General features: G+C 43.8%; 1 protein-coding gene across 2 annotated transcripts; it reads left to right on the forward strand.

Moving 5' to 3' along the window:
- Nucleotides 1–320: 320 nt before the first annotated feature.
- On the forward strand, nucleotides 321–23,086 carry MAP3K8 (mitogen-activated protein kinase kinase kinase 8). Of its 2 annotated transcripts, none has more exons than XM_014851803.3 (8): nucleotides 321–1,133; nucleotides 5,255–5,613; nucleotides 12,076–12,243; nucleotides 14,410–14,671; nucleotides 16,102–16,208; nucleotides 20,069–20,221; nucleotides 20,850–21,096; nucleotides 21,962–23,086. In XM_014851803.3, exons 2-8 carry the CDS (start codon nucleotides 5,278–5,280, stop codon nucleotides 22,090–22,092), a joined length of 1,404 nt encoding a protein of 467 aa, XP_014707289.2. In that variant the 5' UTR covers nucleotides 321–1,133; nucleotides 5,255–5,277; the 3' UTR covers nucleotides 22,093–23,086. The 2 variants fall into 2 exon arrangements, with proteins under 2 accessions (XP_014707289.2, XP_014707290.2); XM_014851804.3 differs by having other exon boundaries at nucleotides 898–1,520.
- The last annotated feature ends 1,979 nt before the right edge of the window (nucleotides 23,087–25,065 follow it).

The raw sequence follows: 25,065 nt of genomic DNA on the forward strand, positions 1-25,065 counted from the left end.
TTCTTCCCAAGGAGACCAGAGAATCCAGACTCGCAGCTGGACATCAGTGCAGACACACTTCCTAATTGGGCGGTACCACAAAATAACCCGTTCCAATAAAGACTAGAAAGGGGAAACCAGGGTTTGCTGGCGGAGTACCCTGGCGGGTCTCCAGGTGCTCACCCCCTACCTGCCCGCCCACTCTGCGGCGGCCTCTCCCAAACCTTCAAACCGCAGTCGGTGCGTGCGGACCACGGATCACGACACTCATTGTGTGAGGACCTGAATCGAAATCTGGGCAGGGCAGGCCGCGCTACCCGTAATCGCGGCTGGGTGCGGTTCTGAGAAGACTAGACGCTCACTGTGCCTCCTGCAGCGCGGCGGAGACAGCACGCGGCGCGCCTGTGCCCGCAGGGCTTGGGGGTGGGCGCGGGGCCCGCAGCGCGCCCCCCCTGCCCGGGCCTGGAACACCCGAGTAGCGCCGCGGGCGCGAGCACTTAGGAAACACGATCTTCCTCCGGGAACCGGGCGGGGGTGCGGGGGCACAGTCTCCCTTTACAAATCTGCCACTGGGGCGCCCTCTACCACCGGGTTGTCCGGTCCTGAGGGAAAACTCCTACGTGTGCCAGGCCCTCAATTGGAGAGGCAACTGCTGTCCGGGGGCCCCCCAGATGGCGCGGCGAGCCTCTCTCCGGCGCTCGGCCCGCGCCCCTCCCCGCTCCTCCCTAGTCCCGCCTTCTGCTCCGCCCGGGCGCCCCGAGGGCAAACGGGGAGGGGGGGGCGGACGGAATTTCCCAGCGCTGGGGCTCCGGCTTCCCCGCAACCCGGCAGTCTCTTTCTGTTTACGGAGAGAAAGGGGAAATGGAAAAGGCGGGGAGGCGGCGGCTGGCGTCTGCTGCGCCGCCCCTCGGCCGGCTCAGACGCCGTGAGTCAGGGGCCGACGAGGGCGGCCCGGCCTGGGGCTCACTCGTCCGCTCCGCTCTGGACGACGCGCCACGCTCCGGGGCCGGTCGCCCTGGCTCCAGCTTCTACTGCCGTCGGACCTCGGTGCCACGGCGCGCCCGGCTCCGGAGGACCGGCCACCTGCTGCGCACCGAGGCGTCGGGAGGCCGCGGCTGGAGCGCTCGGCCCACGGGGTCGCGCGGAGGCCGCAGGTAATCCACAGTTTGGGGACTCTGGGGTGTCTTTCTGATCGCAGCCCTTCTGGGTGCCCTAGCTGTTCCTATTCTGAAACGGAGGGTCCCCGCGGCAGAGGGGAGAACTCCGGGACTTGGGGAGGTGGAGGCGTGCCCGACACCCGCGCTGCTCCGCTTCCGTCCTCTGCGCGTGTCGCGGTTGCAGCCTGCACAGCTGGAAAGCACCTTGCGCAAGGGTCTCACCGAGTGCAGATCGCGACTCCTCCCCCTTCCTCCTCTTTCCCGGATCCCTAGCGCGCCAGCACTTCGGGTGTGGGCAATGCGCGGGAAAGCAGGGACCCGCTGTCACCGCGCCTCCCGCTGCGTACGCCGCCTGGACGGCTGCCCTCTCCCTGCCGAGCCCCGGTGAGTGCACCTCGGAGGCAGGGGACCAGGCCGCCGCCCGCCCAAATGATGGGTGCTTTTATAATTTACAAGCCCTTTCAGGGTCTGCTGGCTGTAAGGACTGGAGGAAGGGAGTTGGGGTTGGTGGAGCAGACAGCCTTTTGAATAGCTGAAACTTATTTCATGCTTATAACTCGGACGTTGTTCTGTGACTAATGAGTCGTTATAGCAGAACACAAACGCTGGGCTTCAGGTCTAAGAATGCTAGGGGAAAAAATAATACTTCACAGATGTTTCCCGGTAGGAATGCGCTATCAGGACTCCGAAATCCTTCTGGTTCTGGGCGGAGAACGACGCTGGGAAGGAAGCAGGGCGTGCAGAGATTGTCCCAAAAGTTAACAGCGAAGGCCGTGAGCTGTCTTTAAGGGAAACGTTGCAATGTCTGTTTCACTTTTGGAAAGACGTATTTTGGCCCAGAATAAAGGACTGCTCCTGATAAAAAACGGGAAAAAACACAAATACTGTTACTTTACATGTCTGTGGCCTGAGTCTTAGGTTTTTGCCAAGTGGAATATAATCTGATTCCGTCAGACGCCCCCAGCTCTCTGATGCATTGAGGTTTGCGTGCGGGACTTCTGGCAGATGGCCCTTAATTAAGGACTTGCTCGTATAAGGAGAATCGGATAGATGAGGCCTCTAGATGTCTTGAAGTAGAGTCGCTGTGCTTCTATTCAGCTAGACTGTGTCATTCTGGGTCCTTTTGAGAACAAAAATATAATAAGAAATGTGCCCTGGGAGGCAATGTACTATTTCGGCAGAAAATATCTTTTAAATGGGAAGTACCGCAAGGTATAATCGTCATTTGTTAGGCAGAAGCTGATCCCTGAAATCTTGGCCGTTTTCATTCACACTTACCAGGAAACCCTCAACGTTTGTTTATGCAGATACAAGTACCCAAGAGTGTGACATTAATGTTTTGGAATAGGATTTTCTCTTGATTTTATTGCTGGTTCCTGAAACAGTTTGAAGCAAATAATTTCGACTGTATTTGCCCATTTCTCCATTTCTAAAAGTGCCATCCTCGTCTACTCCGTTAAGAAGTAGGAATTTTATAAGGATTTTTTTTTTTTGGTAAATTGTATGAGGAAGGGTCTCTATTGTTGAGCTAGAATATCTTCACAGTCCACACTTTTTCTAAATGGCTACTGATCATGAATAACGCGGAAATCATTAGCGTGTTGTCTGCTTAATTACGGCCTGAAAGTGCTGAGGGGCTTTGCGGGGGCATTTGAGGGGGCGGGCTGGTCACCAGGTTGCTCCGGGAGCCTGCTGGGCGTGAGAGGAGCCGGGCGTTGCTAGGGAATTATGCCCGGATCCGGAGACTGCCCCCGAGCCACACTCCGCCGCGCCCCCGCCCTCCTTCCCCTGCTCCCTCCTTTTCTTCTCCTCCTCCCGCCCGGCCCCCCAGCACGCAGTTTAGGGGTGTGTGTGTTTAACCTCTTGCTTCGGTTTTGCATATAAATGCTTGAGATGCTTGAGACTTTCCACAGGTTTGAAAGACCAAAAGCTGTCTTTCCTCTCTGGGTCAGCTGAGTGTGCTGTAAAGGGTCCGAATGGACTTCTCCCTCTCTTTCTTGAGCCCTGTTGCTACTGGGAACTTTATTTTCTCTCAAGTTAGCCATTTCATAAGTCAGTCCAGGAGCCTTGGAACTCTTCAGCCAGTAGGGTCCTAAATCAGGCTCTTTTTGTTTTAGCTTCTGTTTTTCAGTAAATTCGACACGCAGAAACTGCAACTAAAATGGCTCGATGAAACCAAAGTCGAATGTTCCTCTATTAACCTAGGAAATTCCTTTCATAACCCCACAGGCTCCAAGAGCTGCAAGATCTCTGAGAGGGAGCTTCCTGGCTCTCTGGATGTAACTGGTGGTAACAGCTATCAAAGCAGTGCGCATAGGTTTCTGCCTTTTTTCGCTGTCTCTTGTCTTGGATGCAATCTTTAAAACCTTACCGTGAAGAAGTTGGGGGAATAGGTAGCCACATCCCTTTTGCTGATAAGGAAGGAGGTCTCATGCAGTGTGTGCAAAGCCAGGAGTCTGACTCTGTACTTCTCTCTTTTAAGCTCATAATAGCAACTCCAGTGACACAACTGATTTACTGTGGGCCAGACACTGCATGAGCACCTTTTGCACATGACCTCCTTAACTCTCGCACCCACCCTGTGAGGTAGGTGCTGCTCAGCACTGCTTCCATTGTACAGATGGGGGAGTGGAGGTGCAGAGAGGTCAAAGTACTAGCCCAAGGTCACGCAGACAGTAGATGAGGGGCCGAAATTTGACCCCAAGCAGTCTGAGTCTTGATGGAATGTCAGACTCCAGGATGCTAGACTGCTTTCCTTACGTCAGCAAGTGATTGTCAAGTCAGTTAACGAGGGCACTACATTGCATGGTTCTTTTCTCAAATGAGATTCACTCAGCTGATGGCTGGGTCATGCGTTGCAGGTGGCCCCGTGGTGGAACGTTTCCTGGAGCTTTGCCCTTGTGCTCCGGGTTGATGGAGGCCTGTGGCTTTCAGCACTGAGTGTCGAATGTGTTAAAGGTTCGTGCTTTTAAGAACCTGGAACCTCTTTCAGAGAGAGAGGCTGTGCGTTCAGGAGCGCAATAGTTTAAGTAGGCATACATGCCTCCAAATTCTCTGAGATCTCTTAAATCCTTTGTCTTTAATCCTTTGGAATGGACTTGTTCTAAAGTCCTGAGTAACAGCGTCATGTTTTACCCTTGATCTACCCTTTTTTGTTCTCATTGGCAGATCCCCAGGTGTAGCCCTTGCTTTGTATGTAAGAACTGAAATATGATATTGGCTAACACAGTTCGTTGGTCTCACATGTGTCTTACTTGGGATAGATTTAGCTTCCCTGGCCTCTGTAATTCTACGACTTCTGGAGAGTTATTGACCTAGATATTAGATTAACCTTTTTGGACCCTTGAAATCTATGCTCTGTACTGTTAAAGAATTCTAGTCCCAAAGGGGACAGCTGATTCACAGGTTAAATGAATCTTCTTTCTCATACTCATCGCTGGCAGAACAGGGATTTGAGGCTTGCTGTCCCCCTTCTAAATGAGCTGTTAAATTCATTTGCATCAGAATTGTTCCTGCAGTTTGACCTATCAGCATCAGATTTGCTTCCATTAAAATCCATCTTACGTGCTTCTGGCTTCAGGGCTTGAGTTTTATTTGCCAAGTTAGCTCCTGAATTTGCTAAAGTAGTTCTTTTTCTTTAAAGTCACCCAAGGCATAAAAGCCACCGGAGCTGTGTGTGGGGAGCACTGTCCCTGTTTGTGGGGAGCTCTGTCCCTGTGTGTGGGGAGCATTGTCCCCTGGCGGAGCAGCAGGGTGGAAGCTGTAAAGCACCAGCCTGGAGCCTCAGCTCCTCAGATTTCTGAGCTGCTCCTATTTATGTTTATATTTGGTGAAAGTTTGTTTTCAGTGGCTATAGCTGATGCCATCAACTCAGCGAGTGAGTAACATATAAGCTCTCTGGGTTTTCCCTCTGCAAAGTGAGCAGCTGGACTAATGGTTAGTTAAGGTCCCTTTCTTCACTGTCTGTCAACTTGAATTCACACACACTGTTGACGCAGGGCCCTCGTTTTGTAGACACGGGCATAGAGAGGCCCATTCCCAGTTTATGTCCAGTTCCCATGAATCTCAAAATGCAAATACAAATATAGCAAACTAAGTATTTGTGTTTTCTTTTGCAGATTCTCTACAAAGCACAACAGTAATGGAGTACATGAGCACTGGCAGTGACAACAAAGAAGAACTCGATTCATTAATTCAACATTTGAATGTGTCTGATATAATAGACATTATGGAAAATCTTTACCCAAGTGAAGAGCCACCAGTTTATGAACCCAGTCTAATGACCATGTGTCAAGATAGTAATCAAAATGAGGAGCACTCAGAGTCTCTGCTACTCAGTGGCCAAGAGGTGCCTTCGTTGTCGTCGGTCAGACGTGGAACCGTGGAGGAGCTGCTTGCTTTTGCAAACCATATATCGAATACTGCAAAGCGTTTTTATGGACACCGACCACAAGAATCTGGAATTTTATTAAATATGGTATGTTTTTTCCTTGATGCAGTTGAGTGCTGTGTGTTCAGCTTTATTACTGCAGCTTCATTTAACGCAGGGTAGCATTCACACCTGCTTTAACCTGGCTGCCAGGTATGGTTTTTAAAAATGCAGTATCTGTAAGAATCCCCTTCATGTTAAAGATGCAAAAATGTCTTCATTAAAAGTCCATTTAAAGAATCTTTTCCATATTTTAGTAGTAGTTTTACAAACAAGTAATTCAGAAGAGTGTATTTTAGTTTAACTGTTCGTTAAAACGCTCATCATCAATTAGGCAAAAGAGAAAGGCTTAATGAGAATTTTTTATCTGAGAGGGAAGAAAGACTTTAATTAATATTTTTGAAGCTGAAATTTTTGCTCCTCTCTTGTCACATCTTGAAATGTCACAATATTAGTATTGGCTAAATATGGTTCTTGCAGAAATGTGATGTGTAGGCAGTAAATAGCTATCCACAGATTCACCTTCCTTAATTGGCAAGGTATGAATGACAAATAATATATTTGCTTAGTCGTCCCAAGTATGTAAATAATCCAAAATATTGTGACAATACTTGGTTGCCACAATCATAGGTCAGGTGATGTGTTTAGGTGTGCCTGAGATTCTGTCAATCTCTTAGTATGTCAGAGGTGAACGGCGGTGCTGGCTAAAGGTGATCCAATTTTTTAGAAAAGAACAATTTGCAAAGGAGTGGGTGGCAGCTTGCAAAACGTGCTTATTCATGAAAGTGACCCCTTTCCTTTGGTGTCTCTAAATGGCAAAATGGCTAATGATGGGGGAAGGTCACTGCTGAACAAGTAAAGAGTCTGGACAAAGTTTGTAATTATTTTGGGTTTTTTTTGCATACCACGTTCATTCAGTTAAAAACAACACAGCAGTTTAGGTCAGCTATGGAGTGAATTGTTTTGTTAGAAGCCAGTGGTGTTATTACATTCTGCACGGTCACGTGAACTTGCTTTGGTCTGGATATACCAAACTGTATTTAATAGTTGACTTGACTTTACCTGGAGAATAGTACTTCTTCTTATCCATGGGAGGTAATAATTTGAACTAGGAGCAATGCCTGATTTTCTTAGCTAAAATATAGCTGGACAACTCTGGTTCAAAATAATATATATGTCTGTGATCAGAAACATAATGGTTTATGTATTTCTGTCTCTTATATGAATTGGTATTTTTAAGGAAAACATGCAGAATAAACAAATTATTCTTGCTTGTAAATATGTAGAGACTTAGGTATATTTCCCCTGGGCCATCAGACTGATGAGAGATGGGCCATAGAACTTCACTGGGAGTGTACAGAAGGGAATTCAGGAAAACTATAAGGAGTACAAAGCAATAGCTTCCTGAAGGTTTTGGAGTAAAAACAAAATGCTAGTGCAAAAAAGGAGATCAAGGAAGTAAAAATTTTACCAGCAAAGGGTAAGAGTGAAATGCTGGCAGTCCTGCCATGGAGGGCTGACAGATAGATGCATATTCAGGAGAAAATTTAAGAACAGGACACATAAGGGCAGGGATCTTTAAAACTTTTAAAGGATTTTTATTTTAAAAATGATCAAGAATATAACATGTAAAGCAGGAAGAGTTAAAAGTGAATTGAAGATAACAGGAGAAGTTTAAAATCCACAAATCAAGCCAGTGTTTGATGGCTCTGGGGGCCGTGGTTGCCTTTCCTGTCACTGACCTGAAGGATTGTTACAACCCTGCAACTGCTAGTGACCTATCGCAGCTCTGTGGTCCATGGCTAATGGCATGGGAGTTGCGAGGTGCCGTCGCTGATCGTAGCCAGCCTGAGACAAGATGCTACAAGAAGCAAGCTTTGCTTTTGGCTCCCTTTCACCCTCATGTGATGCTCTCCTTGGAACCATCCTGCATTCAGAACCTTTCTCTTCCCCATCCTCCACCTAATACCCTATCAAAACTTTTCTCTTCTGGGTTCCTTTGCTGCTCTCTGTCTCTCTGCTTTACAAAATGACAGCAAATATCTACCAAATAAATAAATTCCAAGGTAAAATCGATCTATGAAGTTTATCTACATATGGGCCAAATCCTTTCGTTCAAGTATCCCTCTGTTTCACTTGCTAGACATGACTCCAACATCTGCAGTGTATCAGGTGCTTTTCCAAGTGTTGCACAGTCTGTGCCCTCTGGTAGCTTACTGCCTGGTGAAGGCAGGAGGCAAGTAAACAGGCCATTATCATGCAGTGTGGTACTTCCCAGTGCAACTACGCCCTGATTGCTAGGGCAACGTGGAGCAGGATACCTCACATAGCCAAGCGGGTGGGTCTGGGCAAGGGAGAATGTCAGAGAGGCTTCCAAGAGGAGTTGACGCCTAAGTTATTGACTTGGAGTTAGACAGATGAAGGGGATGGAGAATGGAGGGTGTTCCAGATGAAGAGAAGAGTATGTACAAAGGCCTGGAGGCATGGACACGTGGTGTGTTCCAGGCAACCAACAACCACAACATCCATGGAGGTAATTAGACAGGACGGAGGACCAAGAATTAAAAAAATATCCGGAAGCATAGGCATGTTAAATGGTGGTCTGTGTGTGTGCGTGTGTGCTGTTTTCCTAAAAATAATATTTAATAAAGATTCCACCAACGTCCAGCAGGACCTGGGGGAGAACCTTGAGAGACTGATGTAGGGGTTGCTTTGTGTGAGAGTGCTACTAGTTATTTCTAGTCTAGACAAATTCATAACCTGATCTGGAGATGAATAACCCAAAATGGATTCCATACACTCAAGTCTTTGGTGATTATTGGAGAGCTGAAGGGCCCCAAAGGGCTCGCTCATAGACGTGGGTGTGAGATGCTGAATGCTGTTCCTCAGGGCTTAGTCATGGAGTCCTGGCTTCCCAGAGTTGAAAAAACCTTAAAGATACTTGAGTCAAATTCCCTGTCTAGTGCTTGAATCACCCCATTCATCATCTCCAATAATTGATGGTGCATTTTGGTCTGTGCTGGAAAATCTCCTGTGATGAACAGTTCATCATACACTGGGGCATTTCATTTCGTATTTGGCCAGTTCTGACTGTAAGTAAATCCTTCCTTATATAGGACTAAAATCCATCTCTGACTCTCTTAGTCCTCATTCTACTTTTTGGCCATAAACAGGTATATATGATGAATAGTGGTGAAAACTGATGCCAGGGAATGAAATAAGTGTGTATGTACCTCAGCTCAGAATGGGTCAGCTGTGTGACCTTAGACTAGTTATTACATCTCTCTGTGCCTCAGTTTACTCATCTGTAAAATGGGTAACATGATAGCATTTACTCCATACCGTTGTTGTTGGGAACAAATCATGGCTGCATGTGACCTGTTTACACACAGCGAGTGTTGAAAGAATGCAAATCATTGTGGTAGTTGTTGTTGTATGCAATTGTTACTCTCCCCTCTTTTGACAGTCTTCCAATATTCCAGAAATTGCAGATTCCCCACATCTTCTCTCTTCTTTCACAAACGCTTCTAATTGTATCTGCTGCTGCTTGTGCATGGGGGTGTTAACTCTCCTTGTCATCTGGATAGCGCCCTCAGCTCAGGCCTGTGCCATGCCTGTCCTACAGCTCAGAAGTTGAATGTGGCGGTCCAGTCGTTATGTGACCACCAGAGTAGGATACGGCCAGCTCTGCCTTTGTTCTAGACAATATGCTTCTTTGAACATAGCCTAAGGTCACATGCATTTCACAGCAGCCACAGCCCACTATATTCCACAATAAAATGGAATTTATTTTTACCAAAATACCTAAGAATTTTTCTCAAGTGCTGCTCCTGGGCCCAGTATTGTTTAGTATGGATAATAGTGATCTGGACGAGGACATCGAAAGCGTGCTTATAATGTCTGCACTGGAAGATGGCTTTGGTAAGTGGAAGAATTGCAGAGATAAGCAGCATAGAGTTCTGTAAGATTATTTGGGAGGGCCCCCAAAGGAAGAAGAAGGAGGGAAAAAAATTATCTCAAACCCAAATAGGGAAGGCCTGGGGCTGGGGAAGAACCAGGGTCTTTGCAGAACTGCAACTGGTCGGCGCTCGCATATCACACTTTCCCTTCAGGGCCTATCATCAAAGGTCACCGTGGAGACCTTGTCGGGCGCTCCGAGGAGGGTGCCCAGGAGATGGGAGATTGTAAAGTAGGGGGGAAGGAACTTGCGGTATTTGATCTAAAGGGGAGAAGGGTACTCCATGATGTGGAAATGTAGGCTTTTAATGACTGGGTTTTGATCATGGCTCAGCTTTAATTACAGCTTTCTGGAAGCTCAAGGGCTCTTATCTAAAGAACAGGACCTGTGGTTTTGGGGTCCGACAGAGCTAAGTTCAAATCCTGACGCTGTTACTGCCCCACAAGTTGCTTAACCTCTTGAAGCCAGTTTCCTCATCTGTAAAATGGAGATAAAAATAGTACTTATCTCATAGCACTGTCATGAGACTTTGATGAGATAGTGTATTCAAGTACTGAGCGCTGTGCTGGCTGGTGATGTGCACTCAGTGTGTGGCTCTTAATATTCTCCATCCCTTGGATAGACTGAGAGGACACTGGGTCAAACTGGGTTAGACAACAGCAAAACTTACACGAACGTGAGTTAAACACTGAAGTTGATAACTGAGAGGAAATGGTGACATTGCGTCTGTAAATATTTAATAACAAGAGAGAGGCAATAAGCTAGTGCAGTTGAGTGCTGTCAGTACGGTTCTGTCTAAATGTGGAAAGGGTCTAAATTCATCACATTCTTAGCATGCTATCAAAAGAGGCCTCCAGTAACTTGAGGTGACACACTTCTTGAAAGAAGGTCGTATTTCAAACAAGTCAAGACCGTGGTCCTGTACTCATTCATTTTCCCTCTGTGGCTCTGCCCAGGATCCTGCACAGAGGGAGCGCTCGGTAAATATTTAATTTTTAAATTTAGTGACTTCACATTTCTAGGTATTGGAGTTGTTCTCTACTTCATTCCCTGACTAATAGTGAACACATCTGTTTGTGGGGTGTCGCTAAGATTAGCAATATGGAGACCAAATGAATAACCCTGGTAGTTTCTAGAACTATTCCCGTAACATGACTGTGTGAGGAGCTCCATGCATCGGTAGATGAATCAGCCCATCATTCTTTTCCCATGTGGTCCACATTCCCCTCAGCTTCTTCTGTGCTTGAAATGATGTCATTTTGATAGTTTCATAATTCCTGGATTCATAATCTGAAGTCGTAATATTACTAATTACATTGAAGGAAAACTTGGACTTTTGAGACTTTTTATTCCTTGAAAGAACACTTCAAACATTTTTCTTTTAAAGATTGGCACCTGAGCTAGCAACTGTTGCCAATCTTCTTTTTTTTTTTTCCTGCTTTTTTTCTCCCCAAATCCCCCAAGTATATAGTTATATATTTTAGTTGTGGGTCCTTCTAGTTGTAGCATGTGGGATGCCACCTCAGTGTGACCTAATGAGCAGTGCCATGTCCGTGCCCAGGATCCGAACCGGTGAAACCCTGGGCTGCCGCAGTGGAGCACGCGAACTTAACCACTCGGCCACAGGGCCGGCCCCCACTTCAAACATTTTTTACACGTGTGTTCCAGGTCATATCTCCCATGGACTACCTTGTTAATTTGTTTTAATTTTAATTATTTCTCCTTCTAACTTGCTTACTCTTTAAAAATCGAGATATACTTTATATGCAGTAAAATACACAGATCTTAAATTTCTGGTTGATGAGTTTTGATAAATGCACATCCCCTTGTAACCCACACTGCTGTCAGGGTACGTCTCTTCATTTTTGAGTCGACTGGTTTTGAAATCTCTTGTTCTAAAGTGCTTGCTCATGCACTCTTGGAGGTCAGAGGTCATCTATCTCTTGTTCATAGCTGCCTCCTCAGCACTAGCACAGTGCCTGGCATGCAGTATGTTCTCAATATATATTAAATGAGTAAGTAGGTGGGAAATAATTCTGCCCTTACTTTATTTATGTAGCACTGTCAGCTCATATCTCTGGCATAACACATTGTTTTCCACACTCCTCCATGATCCTCAGTTAATTTCCACGTTCTCTCTGTATGCATCAAGTGTGAGTAATAGCTATGTGGACTAACAGGTTAGCACATTTTAATTGGAAACAAGTCAACTTGCAGGCAGCATCTATATTTATGCAATCTTTATTTTCAGCCTTTTGGTCAGATCCGTCATACTCCCTTAGATAAATAATTTTTAAAGTTCTATTTAGCAATTAATTACTCATGAATAATATGATCAGGTCTGCCCAGGGACGTGTTTCTGTTACATGCTTTCTCTGTCTTGCTGAAGCTCTAAATATAGTCTCTGTACACTGTTAGGGTTATACACAGTGACATCACTTTCAAGCACTGTGTATAGGAATTTGATCTAAAGTAACCAGTTTCTAAAGGGTGGGTCTTAGCAAAGGACTTTGCTGAAATTCTCACCCTCTTGCATCTTTATCGTGTTGTAGGTGATCACTCCCCAAAATGGACGCTATCAAATAGACTCAGATGTTCTCCTCATCCCCTGGAAGCTGACGTACAGGAATATTGGCTCTGATTTCATTCCTCGGGGGGCCTTTGGAAAAGTGTACTTAGCACAAGATATAAAGACTAAGAAAAGGATGGCGTGTAAATTGGTATGTACTTTATAACCAGACAGCATGCACTGCATGTTTGACGTTGTGGCTTTTGTTTGTTTGTTTGTTTGCATTACTCAAAGTTGTTACCCTTTGACTGGATCTTATCTGAGGGTACCCTGTCCAAATTGTCTGTGTTTTATGGATTTGCTTGCTACCTGGAAGCGTTCAGCCCCTTGGTCTAAGTGGGTGGTTGATTATAATCTGGTTTGCCCTGATGAAAAAGACAGTCCTGCTGGCTTATTTAGCACCAGCTTGGATAACATCATCCCTCTTGTGGTGGGGCGGGGTGGAGGGGAGCTCTCCTGCAGGAGCAAATCCGTGTGCTGTTTCTTTAATGCCACCCACTGAGGAGGGAGCCAGGCAGGGAAGCAGAAGCTGGCAAGGCTGCAGGACTCCTCAGGACTGCAAACTAAAGAGCTGAGTTTAACTAGACGAATTATTGAAAAGACCCCATCTCTTCTTATTAAACAATCATTGCTCCAAACTTTGGAAAACTCTTTGGCATATCTACCTAAGCTGAGCATGCACACGCCCTCTCACCCAGCAATTGCACTCCTGTAGGTACAAACCCAACGGGCGTGTACACCAAAAGCTATGTGTCAGAACCTTCCTAGCAGCACTATTTGTAATAATCCCAAACTGGAAGTTTCCAGATGCTGAAATGTGGTATATTTACACGATGGGATACCGTACAGCAAGGAAAAGAAGTGGTTTACAATTACAGTAATGTCAATGTATCTCATAATCATTTTGTTGAGCCAAAACAGCCAGACCCAAAATATCTATGGTATGAGATTCCACTTATATAAAGGCCCAAAATGAGCTGAACAAATCCAGGCGCGTGGAACTCAGATTAGTGGGTCCCCTCGAAGAGCAGTGACTGGAAGGGGTCAGGAGGGGGTTTCCGGGATGCTCGTAGAGTTCTGTTTCTTGATCTGGATGATGGTTACATGGGCGTGTTCAGCTGATAATTCATTGAGTTTGATAGTTAAGCAGTTTTACACTTTTATCTATGTCTGTTTTACTTTAAAGTGCAATAAAATAAAATCACTTGATTTAACCAAAAATAAAATGCAAAGTAACTGCTGAATATCATCTTAGTCTTTCTTATTGTAATTAAAAGGTCAATAATATCTTGACCTCATTAGTTCCCTCATAAAGATTTGCTAGAATATCAGTTATTAAAAGAAAAAAAGGAAGTGTTATAGTCAGGCATTTAAAGCTTGCATTTAGAGGGGACATGTTTAAGTTCTTTTAAAAACAATCTGATGACATTTTAGAAAGATCTTAGAACCAAAGTGTCTAGTTTTTCAGTTTCATCTCAAAAGGCATGGGAAAACAGCTTTGTGGGTTTGTTTTCCTTTTAGTACTTATGTTTAATTTTTAAACTATATTTTTTCTTAAAACAGAAAAACATATAAAATGATTAACAACCCTGAATAGATTCGAAAGGGTGTAGCTGAAGAATGAGATCCCTTTCCTTGAGGTCACTACTGATAATGGGTTCTTATGTGTCCTTTAAGAAAATGTCTATGGACATATGTATGTATAGTTTAAAAATGTTTTACAAATAGGAACATAAAATATGTACTTCTGCATCTTGTTTTTTTCATCTAACACTATATTTTGGAGAAATCCCATGTCCATATGCACTGTGAAAGATCTGCTTCTTTATTAATACCTGCCTGGTTCTCTGTAGAATGGATGGCCGGTGCTTATTTTAAATGCACTGTTAGAGCATAGACCGTGGGACCAAAGACATAATATTATTTCAAGACAAGCTGAAATATAGAAAATACAACCTAAAAATCTAGGTGCCATAGAAATTACACATAAAATAGATGGGAAATTATCTCTCTTTTGATTCAATCATAAATAATTCTTTGGCTGGATTTCTACGTTCTAAATGAAAATAATATTTCATTTTCTTTGTTTTTTGTTTTACTTTGAATCGTTTACCTAAAGCTGACATAATGTAAAGGCAGATCTGGAGTAAACATTTTCTTAACTCGGCAGTACAATTTCATAATCAGAGTATCCTTGAGGGCTATTATTTACCTTCTGGCTTGTGGGTTGACCTACATTATATGTATATATATATATATATTTCACTATTCACTATCCTGGGGTTGTTTAGCATCTTACTGGATTTTTGTGTTTTAGATCCCAGTCGATCAGTTTAAGCCATCCGACGTGGAAATCCAGGCTTGCTTCCGGCACGAGAACATCGCTGAGTTATATGGCGTAGTCCTGTGGGGTGAAACGGTGCACCTCTTTATGGAAGCAGGCGAGGGAGGCTCTGTTCTGGAGAAACTGGAGAGCTGTGGACCGATGAGAGAGTTCGAAATTATTTGGGTGACAAAGCATGTTCTCAAGGGACTTGACTTTCTACACTCGAACAAAGTGATTCACCACGATATTAAACGTGAGTTGTCTTCGGATGTGTACCTTTTTGGCTTCGAGACTGGTTAGACAGGCCGCACGTAGGCTCCTTCCTTCAGTCTGAAGATCTTCAGTGGCAGGGAGGACAGTCCCTCAGAGCACTTTCCACCTCCCTCCGCTGTGCTCCTGAAACATGGCTTAGAATCAGGCCAGGTCACTGGCGCTTTCCAAGTCATAAGGAAGTATGATTATCCAATTGAAGAAAAGATTATAGCCACACATCTATTAAGTACTGCCTACGCCCTTGTTAATAAGACTTGAAAATGGTAATTTTCTTTAAAACACACACACATACCCTCACATATTCTTGAGAAACAAATAGCTTTTAAATTTTGAGCATCAATTTGGCGAGTGTCCATTAAACAAACCTTCGCTGGCTGCTTTCTCAGAGTAAGAGATGATGGGGAAACACACAAGAGAGACCCACGATGAACCCTTAATATCTCATGACAAATTGGACTAGCCGCACTTTTACTGAAAAATAAAGGGTATTTTACTTTTTCTTTTAGAAAGTAGCTTGATAACAGTATGCTTCTATCTTAGAATTTGAACCTCAAGCTCTTGAGCATTATTATATTTTTTCCAGCATTATTGAGATATCATTGACATATATAACCGTGTAAATTTAAGGTGCACAATGTAATGATTTGATATGTGTATATATTGCAAAATGATCACCGCAATCAAATTAGTTAATATATCCATCACCTTAGTTACAATGCTTAGTTACAATGCTTTTGTTGATGAGAACTTTTAAAATCTACTCTTTGCAACTTTCAAATATACGTTATAGTATTATTAACTATGGGCACCATGCTGTACATTACCTCCTCGGAGCTTGTTCATCTTCTAACTGAAGTTTGTGCCCTTCGACCACCTTCACCCATTTTCCCCACCCTCACCCACTGCCCCTGGCAACCAGCAATCTGTTCTCTGTTTCCATGAATTCAGGTTTTTTTAGATTCCACATATAAATCATCTCATACAGTATTTGTCTTTCTCTGTCTGACTTATTTCACTTGGCACAATGCCCTCTGTGTCCATCTTTGTTGTCACAAATGGTAGGATTTCCTTCTTTTTTACAGTTGAATAATATTCCATTTTATATATACATACACATATATCACATTTATCCATCGATAGATACTTAGCTTGTTTCTATGTCAACTATTGTATCTTGAGCATTATTAGTAGTTACAATCATTTATATCCACGTTGACTGAATTCTTGACATACCTGAAGTGATTTCCACCTAAACTCTCACTAGATTCCTCCTCCTCGTTTAAGCATATTGTGTCTATCTCAGTTGGGAAGCACTTCAATTATTCTGATTTGGGACTCGTTTTAAGTAATGTTTTCATTATTTATGGGTATATAGACAATTTTATGCTAAAAACTTTCCTCTCTTTATAGCTAGCAACATTGTGTTCATGTCCACAAAAGCTGTTTTGGTGGATTTTGGCCTAAGTGTTCAGATGACTGAAGATGTTTATTTTCCTAAGGACCTCCGCGGAACAGAGGTAATTATGTTCCCACAAGAGTGGTCAATATTTATTAAGAGTATAAATAAAAAATGTTCTAGTGTTGACTGCAGAAAGGACAAAAAAGGGGAGAAAAACCATTGCATTACATTATTATGACCATTGGAACGTATTTAATGAGCCCTTGCTCTGCACCAGATACTCATTTTAGTGCTTTAAATGAATTATAGTGTTTAATCCTCATGGCAACCCTGTTATTGGTAAATTGGTAAGTTCGTAGGCACGTACTATCATGATTCCCATTTTACGTTAAGGAAATAAGCTTGAAGAGGTTAAAATAAACTGCCCAGAGCTACTTGGCTATTGATCCTTCTGGGGCTTGAACCTAGTTTTCTCTGAGTCTAAAGTCTAAGGTGTAACTACTATGTAACTTTTTGATATAAATAATACATGCAGTCTTAGTATAACTAATATTGCTATTTTGGTTCTATTACAACCATAATTTTCATGGTCACTGATAATATTTATTGAGAGCTGTGACAACATTTCAGGATGATCCTTAATCCTTGGGATCCTGTAATAAACCTCAAGTGTATTATCTAGCACAAATAAATCTTATTGAAGTTATAAACTAGCTATATGTTGGACTCATTTGTGAAGCAAAAAAACCCAAGGCCAAAATAAAAACCAAACCTTCTGGAATTTAAATGAGATTTAGAGAAATGCATTCGTGGGCTTTCCAATAACCTGTTTAATTTAACATTCCCATTATTAGGCTGCATAGTTGATTTGATTCAAGTAGGGAACGTCTGTTGAGCATCTGCCCTAGAGTAGCTGTTGCAGGTTCCTGGGACAGCGCACTGGACCAGGCCCACGAGGATCATGCCCTCGGTGGTTTGCATCAGTCCTCACTCTTTGGTGAAAGAACCTATTTTAAATTTACCCGAATTATCAAACAACCAATAATTTAGTTCACAGTAGGTTGTGATGGGCCTGGGGTTGGATGCAGCTGGGAAGGTTAAGTGAGTGTAGAAGCTGCCTCACTGCCCATGTCCCCTACAGTGGGATGCTCACTGTCCCAGCCTTTCAGCCCCATGCCCTGCTCTCTGCCAGAAGTGCCCCCAGGAAATAGAGAGAGGGCACGGGTGGCACCTTTGCCTCAGGATTACCAGGTCAGTCTTGGTGTTCAACCAAATGGCAACCCTTAGACTAGCTAATAGATGTGTTGCATTGACCTCACTTGCAATGTGAAAAAAAAAATTATCTTCATTTTGAACCAAGATTTTCTAAGCCTTTTCTTAACTCTCTCAAAGCAAAGACCCACCTGGGCAACAGATCAAATCCTTGTTTTTGCTGATATTACTGAAATTATTCTGGAAAATACTTGAGAGAGGATTCTGGGCAGTCATCTTTGAACAGAATAATATTTGGAAGAGAAAACCATAGAATCCTTCACCAAAGCACAAAATCTAATATGACGTAATGCTTACGACATGTTTTTTCGGAAAATGTTTCAGCATCTTTTGGCATTAGTCGTAAGTTCAGATATGTGACATTGTACCCCTTTTGCTGGAGCCAGTTTGAGAAACAAACTATTTATGGTATTAAAGATGGAAAATACCTTTCTCTTCCCAGCAGTGTGATCAAATTGAGCATTTTGCAATGGCTAGAGAAAGATAGGAGTTTTCTGGGATTCTCTAGCAAAAGGAGAATGTGTGCTTGAGGATGAGATGATAACATGGTGTTGGCTCCTGGACGTGTTTGGATTAGTTCTTTTCACCAAATGTAAATTGCTTTTTATGAAATGCTAAACTGGCTTTGGTGTTTATGGTTATGAGCTCTTCTAATCCACTTGCATTTAATCCCTGTCTGGTCCTCATGAGTTGAAGTTGGATAGTGAGCCAGGCTGTAAGTCAGCAATGACCCTTTCGGCAAGCTCGCTTTGCTCCTCATACCTAAAGAGCCAATAAGATGTGACTGGTCGGGGTTGACCTTGCAGATTTGCTTTCCACCGGACTTGATCGCTTGGCCACTGCATGGCTGTGGATGATGTTTGATCCCTTGGTGGACCTCACAAACACTGCCACCTGTGTTTGATCTCTCTCTCAGTGTTCATATTCAGAGCATTATGTTATAAGCATATAATACATATACAGGGTTAATCCAGCGTATATTTAATCTATTATTTTTGAATTACATGATATATAGAAAGAATAAATAATGAATGTAAATAATTAATTAGAATAAAATAATTCTGTAATAAAGTAATGCTATAATTATATAAAAGTATATAGCATGGTCCTTTTCTAAAAGTGCTTATTTTCTGCTGAGTCTGTGTTTGGTCTTACCTGTTAACATGTAATCATCACGTGTGTGTGTGTGTGTGTGTGCACACACACACACATACATACACACAGTCTTGCCCTGTCTGATAAACATGTTGAGAGGTGCAGGGCTTGAGCCCCGACCTCTAGACTCCCTTGCTCCAGTGCCCAGGCCTGAGGGTGTGCCCTCTCAGAGAGCCTCGCGTGGGTGGCCCCAGGCCTGCTTCATGCCTGCAGTCAGCCAGCCTGAGGAGTCCGCGAGCACCAGGCCCCGCTGCTCTGGCCCTTGCAGAGATTGAGGAAGCAGGAGCTCCGAGCCCCAGAGCTCCCTCGGGGGATCTGCCTGAGGGCAGCAGGATGCTGCTGTGGGGTCGCGTAGGGCCTGCAGAGCCCCGGGTGCACAGCTGCCTTGGTTATACCAACAGTACATTCTTTGCCCAATCCTGGCTTGGATTAATCCCTGCAAGGGCGGGAGGAGGAGACAGGCAGGCAATCCTCTCTTGACGGCTGATCCTACTGACTGCTTTTATTGTTTAACTTTGTGATTATATTTAGTAAGAAAGTCCTTCAGGATCCAAATGCCTTGTCTTTGCTTCAGGGAAAGTTTCAGAACAAGGAGCTCGGTTTCGCCTGTTTGCTGGGACAGAGAGAGAGAGAGAGAGAGAGAGAGAGAGAGAGAACAAGAGCAAAAGCCAGCCCGGAAGTGTGGTTAGGATGGGGAAACTGGGCAATTTCCCCAGTTTTTGTAAGCCAGTTCTTATTTACTGTGAATTGTATTCCAAGAACGCCAGCCCCCTTTTCCATAGTCAAATGACAGACAGTATAAAAACTTCTTAAAAGTAATATTGATAATTAGGATATTAAGTACTGTATGTCTGTACCAGCTATAAATATAAATCATTGGTCACCAGTGTTTGCTCTCTTTTCCTTTCTTTTTGGAGTTTAGAAACAAACACTTGTTAGAGAAACTATTTCTAAAACCAGCCCTGCTTTTCCAGCATTAACTCATGAAACTAGATGGAACTTATACATGTTAATATGGCATGCCTTTAATATTTGGTCACTGGCTGCGTGGTAGGTAGAAATAAGAAGTAGTTCATAGAAATGGCTAATTGGTTTCACTTTTACAACATTACAGTTTTAAGTTCTTCTCTTCCAAGTGAGTTGTGTTAATACCCTGTGGATTTCTGCCGCCTTTTATTACTGCAGATTTTTAGAGGTTTGGCAATTTGTAAACGTGAAGTGAAGAAGTACATTTGAAGTGTGCATTTAAATATGAAAGGAATTGGTGTTTTAATAAAAAAATGAAGCCTCGATCGATGCTTTGCAGAACTTTGATGAGTGAGAGTCCTGGGTGGGTTCCTGGCTGCAGGGGCACTTCATGCCAGAGATGCCCGGCTCCCTGAGTGTGTGCCTGTGTTATTCTCCTTCCCTTAAGGGAACACAGCGATCACATGCTCTTCTGAAGGGATGAGACATGCAGTAAACAGGGGAAAGGTGGATGAGCCAGCTTCCAGAACTGGAAACCCAGACAAATGAGGGGAGCCAGACGGATGTTTCCAACCTCTTTTTCAGATTTACATGAGCCCAGAGGTGATCCTGTGCAGGGGCCATTCAACCAAAGCAGACATCTACAGCCTGGGGGCCACGCTCATCCACATGCAGACGGGCACCCCACCCTGGGTGAAGCGCTACCCTCGCTCAGCCTATCCTTCCTATCTGTACATAGTAAGTGGGGGTCCCCCACGGGCAAGGGGGGAGAGCTGCTCTACCACCTCTAACGCTCCCACATCCCGAGCTGGATGGTGGTGAACTAGTGACCCATGAGAGGAAGCTGAAGGTTCTTCCAAAGGGAGGAAAGCCCCATTCTTGCAAAGGAGGCATTGCTGTTTTAGTGGAAATTTACTGAAATGTACATTGGGTATAAATTATATGCTATTCCATTATAGCTGTAATAAAAAATGGCCACTTAGTAACATCAGGGTAGCATAAATCTTTGAGCGAAGGAAGTTGTATATGTTCTTTGAACACTTTCAAAAAAGAAAAAAAATGATAGTAGATTATAGGTCCCCATGGCAGCCTGACAGATAGTGGAACGTGCAACTCTCATTTTACCATTGAGAAATTCAGCAGCAGAGACTTCTGCCATGACCTTTGGGCCACTGTTCATATATAATGCTGTCACTGCTTATTCAAACCCAGCATCGGTGCCCTTAGCAGATTAAAGGGACACTTGTCATTTGCTGCAGGGCATGTGGTAGGAAACAGATGACTTTCCAGGTCTTGTTACCAGAATCTTTTTCCTGTTGAGGGTGTATTTCCATGTCAGTGATGCTGAGAGATTGTTTGTTGATAGATCCACAAGCAGGCGCCTCCGTTAGAAGATATCGCAGCTGACTGCAGTCCCAGCATGCGAGAGCTGATGGAGGCCGCCTTGGAGAGGAACCCCAATCACCGCCCCAGGGCAGCGGACCTGCTGAAGCATGACGCCCTGAACCCCCCAAGAGAGGACCAGCCGCGCTGTCAGAGCCTGGACTCGGCCCTCTTTGAGAGGAAGAGGCTGCTGAGCAGGAAGGAGCTGGAGCTTCCTGAGAACATTGCCGGTAGGGACGCCCCCTGTGGGCAGTGCCTCTTACTTCCCTTCTTTTCCATCTACGTCAAACCTCTCATGTAGCTCATGAAAACACTTGCAAAAAAATGAAGTGACCTCTTGAATGCCGTAAGTTGTTTGAGAAATTTCAGCAAGAATGTCAGCAAAAGCATAAAAAAAAAATTGACTAATTTACGAGCCAATCATAACAGGTTTTCAGCGCATATGTAGGTAACATAGTCATTGAGAATCGCCTCCAACTTGCTTTTTTGCAACAGAGAATCATTTGCCTTTAAAAACAAGTCAAGCAGGACACTTCTGTTGTTGGTAAAGAGCAGGGTTCTGTTTAATTCAATTATGATAAGCCACAGCAGTCTTTGCACAGATAAAATACTGAGTTTGAAGTCAGTTTGCATTTCTATCTTCCTCTGCTTAAATTCTCTTTGCAAACTTTGACGCCTTCCCAGGTAAGAAAGTCAGTATGCATTCCAGGAGCATAGAATATGCTTGGAGAGGGGTTTCTATTTTTATCATTAAAAATCTATGGCATTCTTAACCATTTTTGTCCAAACCCAGATGTCAAGCCTGGAATGCTTGTTTTCATTTCCCTGCTTCTTGTCTGACTTTTCTGTATTTAAAGAGAACCATCTGGGATGTTGGAAAATATGCCAGGAGTTCTAGCTAGTTTCTTGTTGTCATTGATTTTTTTGTCCCTGTTGTGTTACATAAACTAGCTCATAGCGTTCAAGTCTGTAGCTCTTATTAAAACCAGAGCTGAATGCTGTTTCATTAGGCCCAAAGTGTTTTTTTCGCAGAAGGTATTTATTGAACGTGTCCCCTGGTCACTTATTTCCTTTTTTCGACGTTTCCCTTTTCAGATTCTTCATGCACAGCAAGCACCGAAGAATCCGAGATGCTGAAGAGACAACGTTCTCTCTACATAGACCTTGGAGCCCTGGCTGGCTATTTCAACCTTGTTCGGGGCCCACCAACATTAGAATATGGCTGATTAATGACACCGTTTGCTCTAAATTAAGACTCAGCATTTATCTCTTGGAAGCTGGTTCTCCTGACTCTGCACAGGGCCTCTGAATAGTGAATTGTGTCATTTATGAGCCAGCGGTATGGGCTTCCACGACTCATGAATGTGACTCCACGTGGCTCCTGTGGGTTTGATTTGTCAAGCTGCCCTGCTACCTGCCAACTCTGAAGGTTCTCATTTCTCAGGTGGTGTGACTCACAGGAAGGAAGCTGAGCGTTCAGAGAAGAATCGTTTCTGGTGACTGATTCCATTCACTGTGCACTTTGCTCAAAATTTTGAAAATACCAATTGCGAGGATAATAGCCTCAAATTACTATTCTTGGTTCTAATTTAAGTATGGGAATTGCATTTAACTCAGAATAGTTGTTTTATGTATATTGGTGTATATTATATGATAACTCTTTGAGCCTTTGTCGGGAAAGTCTAGTAGAAATGAAAGTCATTATACTTTGGGTGAATAGAACAACCTGAATATTGTAGCAATAACCTGAACTAGCGTCTTAAAAATGGCTGATTAACTGGGAGCCGTCTGGCAGCAGGCCCCTAGTGACAGGTTCTGTTATGTTCCTATGGAAATATTTTGTACTGTACATGCTATGCTTAAAACATTTAAAACATGATGTTTTGAATGTGGATAAAACTGTGTAAACCACATAATTTCTGTACATCCCAAAGGATGAGAATGTGACCTTTAAGACAAATAGAAACGTTTGTAAATTTTTAAAGATGCTACTTTTATAATTCTTAAGACTCTATTTTCTTTTAAGCATTTGTATATTAAAATAGCATACTGTGTATGTTTTATATCAAATGCCTTCATGAATCTTTCTTATATAAATATATTTTTAACATTGTAAAGTATGTGAGTATTCCTACTTAGAGTATGTTTTTACATCATGCAAATGAAACCAACTCTTTTATCCAATGTGATGGTTCCAACCAAGTGAATAAATTCAGTATTTTTCCTTAATTATTGTGGAGAGTGTGATTCTCACCGGGACCGGGGATGGGTTACAGGGGTTGAGATATAGCTTGGAGGGGAACACGAATCACAAGAAGGCAAGAGTTTTGCAAATTGTGTGTATGCTCCTCTTCTGTTGCTGCTGTATCAAGCCATTATTGTCATCTGGGTTGTGTTGCATCCCTCTGGTACATTGAGGTAGAAAAATAATTGTTAGCCAGTGGGTCAGGCTAAGTGTGAGCCTATTTTGCATCTTGTTTTTATACATTTATACTACCTTTGAATATATGCTTGTGTGCTCTGTGCCTATTATTTTTTATGACGTTAATAACTAACTTGCCTTTGTATAAGGTAGATTTCAGTCACATATACCAAATTCTAGTGAAAACTGTTGAATGGGAATCTGATCCGTCATTCACTGAGTGAATAGTATTACAGGCTTTTACATGTGTTATGTAAAACACACCAGCCCTGTAATTCTCATAGCACACACATGAAAGATGCATTGCTACCTCTGGTTTTTTTCAGAGGGGGAAACTGAAGCAATGTGAGGTTAGGTAACTTTATGCTCAAGATCACAGAGCAAGTAAAGAGACAGAGCTGGAATTTGAACCCACCGCTTTCTGACTCCAGCGCTTATGTTGTTTCTCATCTTGTGCTGCTCATAAGTGATGGATCGTCTTGCTGCAGAGAAAGCACGGTGCTCCCTCTGGGATTCAGTTCTCTAAGGGCAGAGGTGGATTTACCGCAAAGCTAATGCAGCCTCAGCGCAGGGCCCCTCACTTGATGGACCCCTCCACGGCCCTTTGCCTACTTTTGTATTACCGCAGATCAGGCCCGACAAACCTGGACCTGCCCCTGGGTCAAGGTTATTTGGAAGATTTTCATGAAAAATGTTCTAGTTAACAAGAATTGAGTTCTAGTTAAGAAATTCCACTTAGAGAAAACCATTCCTTTTAAATAAATTGGAGCTCTTGTGGAAAGAATTGGGGATGTTTGTTTGCTGAGAGGTGATGCGAGGTGGTGGTGGCTGAGAAAGTGGTCATGAGCGCCACGAGGGGACGTTCAGGGCTGAGAGCTGTGCACTGGAGACGTGCAGAGCTGTTGACCTGGGAAGCCAAGAGTTGCAGCCAAGAATGGACCACCAGACAGAGAATCTGCTTAAGAGAAGCAAGGAGGCCGTGATGGGTTCCGAGGGAACCCATCTCCCACCTCCTTCTGAGAAGATGAGCAGTGGGGCTGTCAGACTTGTGTGTAGCTAGGACATAACAATCAAATCCTGAAACCTCCCTCTGCCCACCTGATAATTCCCGCTTCAGGAGCAGGGCTTCTGATTGTGTGGGGCATTGGAATGCATGATGGAAGACAGGTGGGACCTTTCCACTCGGGCCTCACAGATCATCTTGTCTAACCCCCCTGTTAGCTACACTGGTACATAGACATACTTGCTGGTGGTCACATGGCCAACACTGGAGCCGCCTCTTCTGATTATCACTACCCTCCTTGTGTTTGCCTTGAGGTCTAAAATACCTGAAACAGGTGACGAAGTCTGCCTACCAGGGATTTGCTAGCCCTACTGAGAATTTGCCCATCCACTGGATGTCTGCCATGTCACAAAGCACCACAGCAGCACCTGAATTCAGTGGGACTGATTTCTGTCAGCTCCTTGTATTCCTTTCGGGTGCATGTCCGTTGTCTGACAGACCAAAGCTAATCAATCTTTTTTTTTTGAGGAAGATTAGCCCTAAGCTAACATCTGCCACCAATCCTCCTCTTTTTGCTGAGGAAGACTGGCCCTGAGCTAACATCCGTGCCCATCTTCCTCTGCTTTATATGTGGGATGCCTGCCACAGCATGGCTTGCCAAGCGGCGCCATGTCTGCACCCGGGATCTGAACCGGTGAACCCCAGGCAGCCGAATTGGAACGTGTGCACTTAACCATTGCACCACCGGGCCAGCCCCTAATCAATCTTTTATTG

This window comes from Equus asinus, chromosome 29 (genome assembly GCF_041296235.1).
Source record: "Equus asinus isolate D_3611 breed Donkey chromosome 29, EquAss-T2T_v2, whole genome shotgun sequence".
Taxonomy (NCBI): Eukaryota; Metazoa; Chordata; class Mammalia; order Perissodactyla; family Equidae; genus Equus; species Equus asinus.

Excerpts from the sequence above, each read along its gene's own strand:
- MAP3K8 (XM_014851803.3), top strand. The coding sequence starts at position 5,278 with ATGGAGTACATGAGCACTGGCAGTGACAACAAAGAAGAACTCGATTCA. Across the intron at positions 5,614-12,075 it reads CTGGAATTTTATTAAATATG|GTGATCACTCCCCAAAATGG; the intron begins GTATGTTTTTTC and ends ATCGTGTTGTAG. Across the intron at positions 14,672-16,101 it reads GATTCACCACGATATTAAAC|CTAGCAACATTGTGTTCATG; the intron begins GTGAGTTGTCTT and ends CTCTCTTTATAG.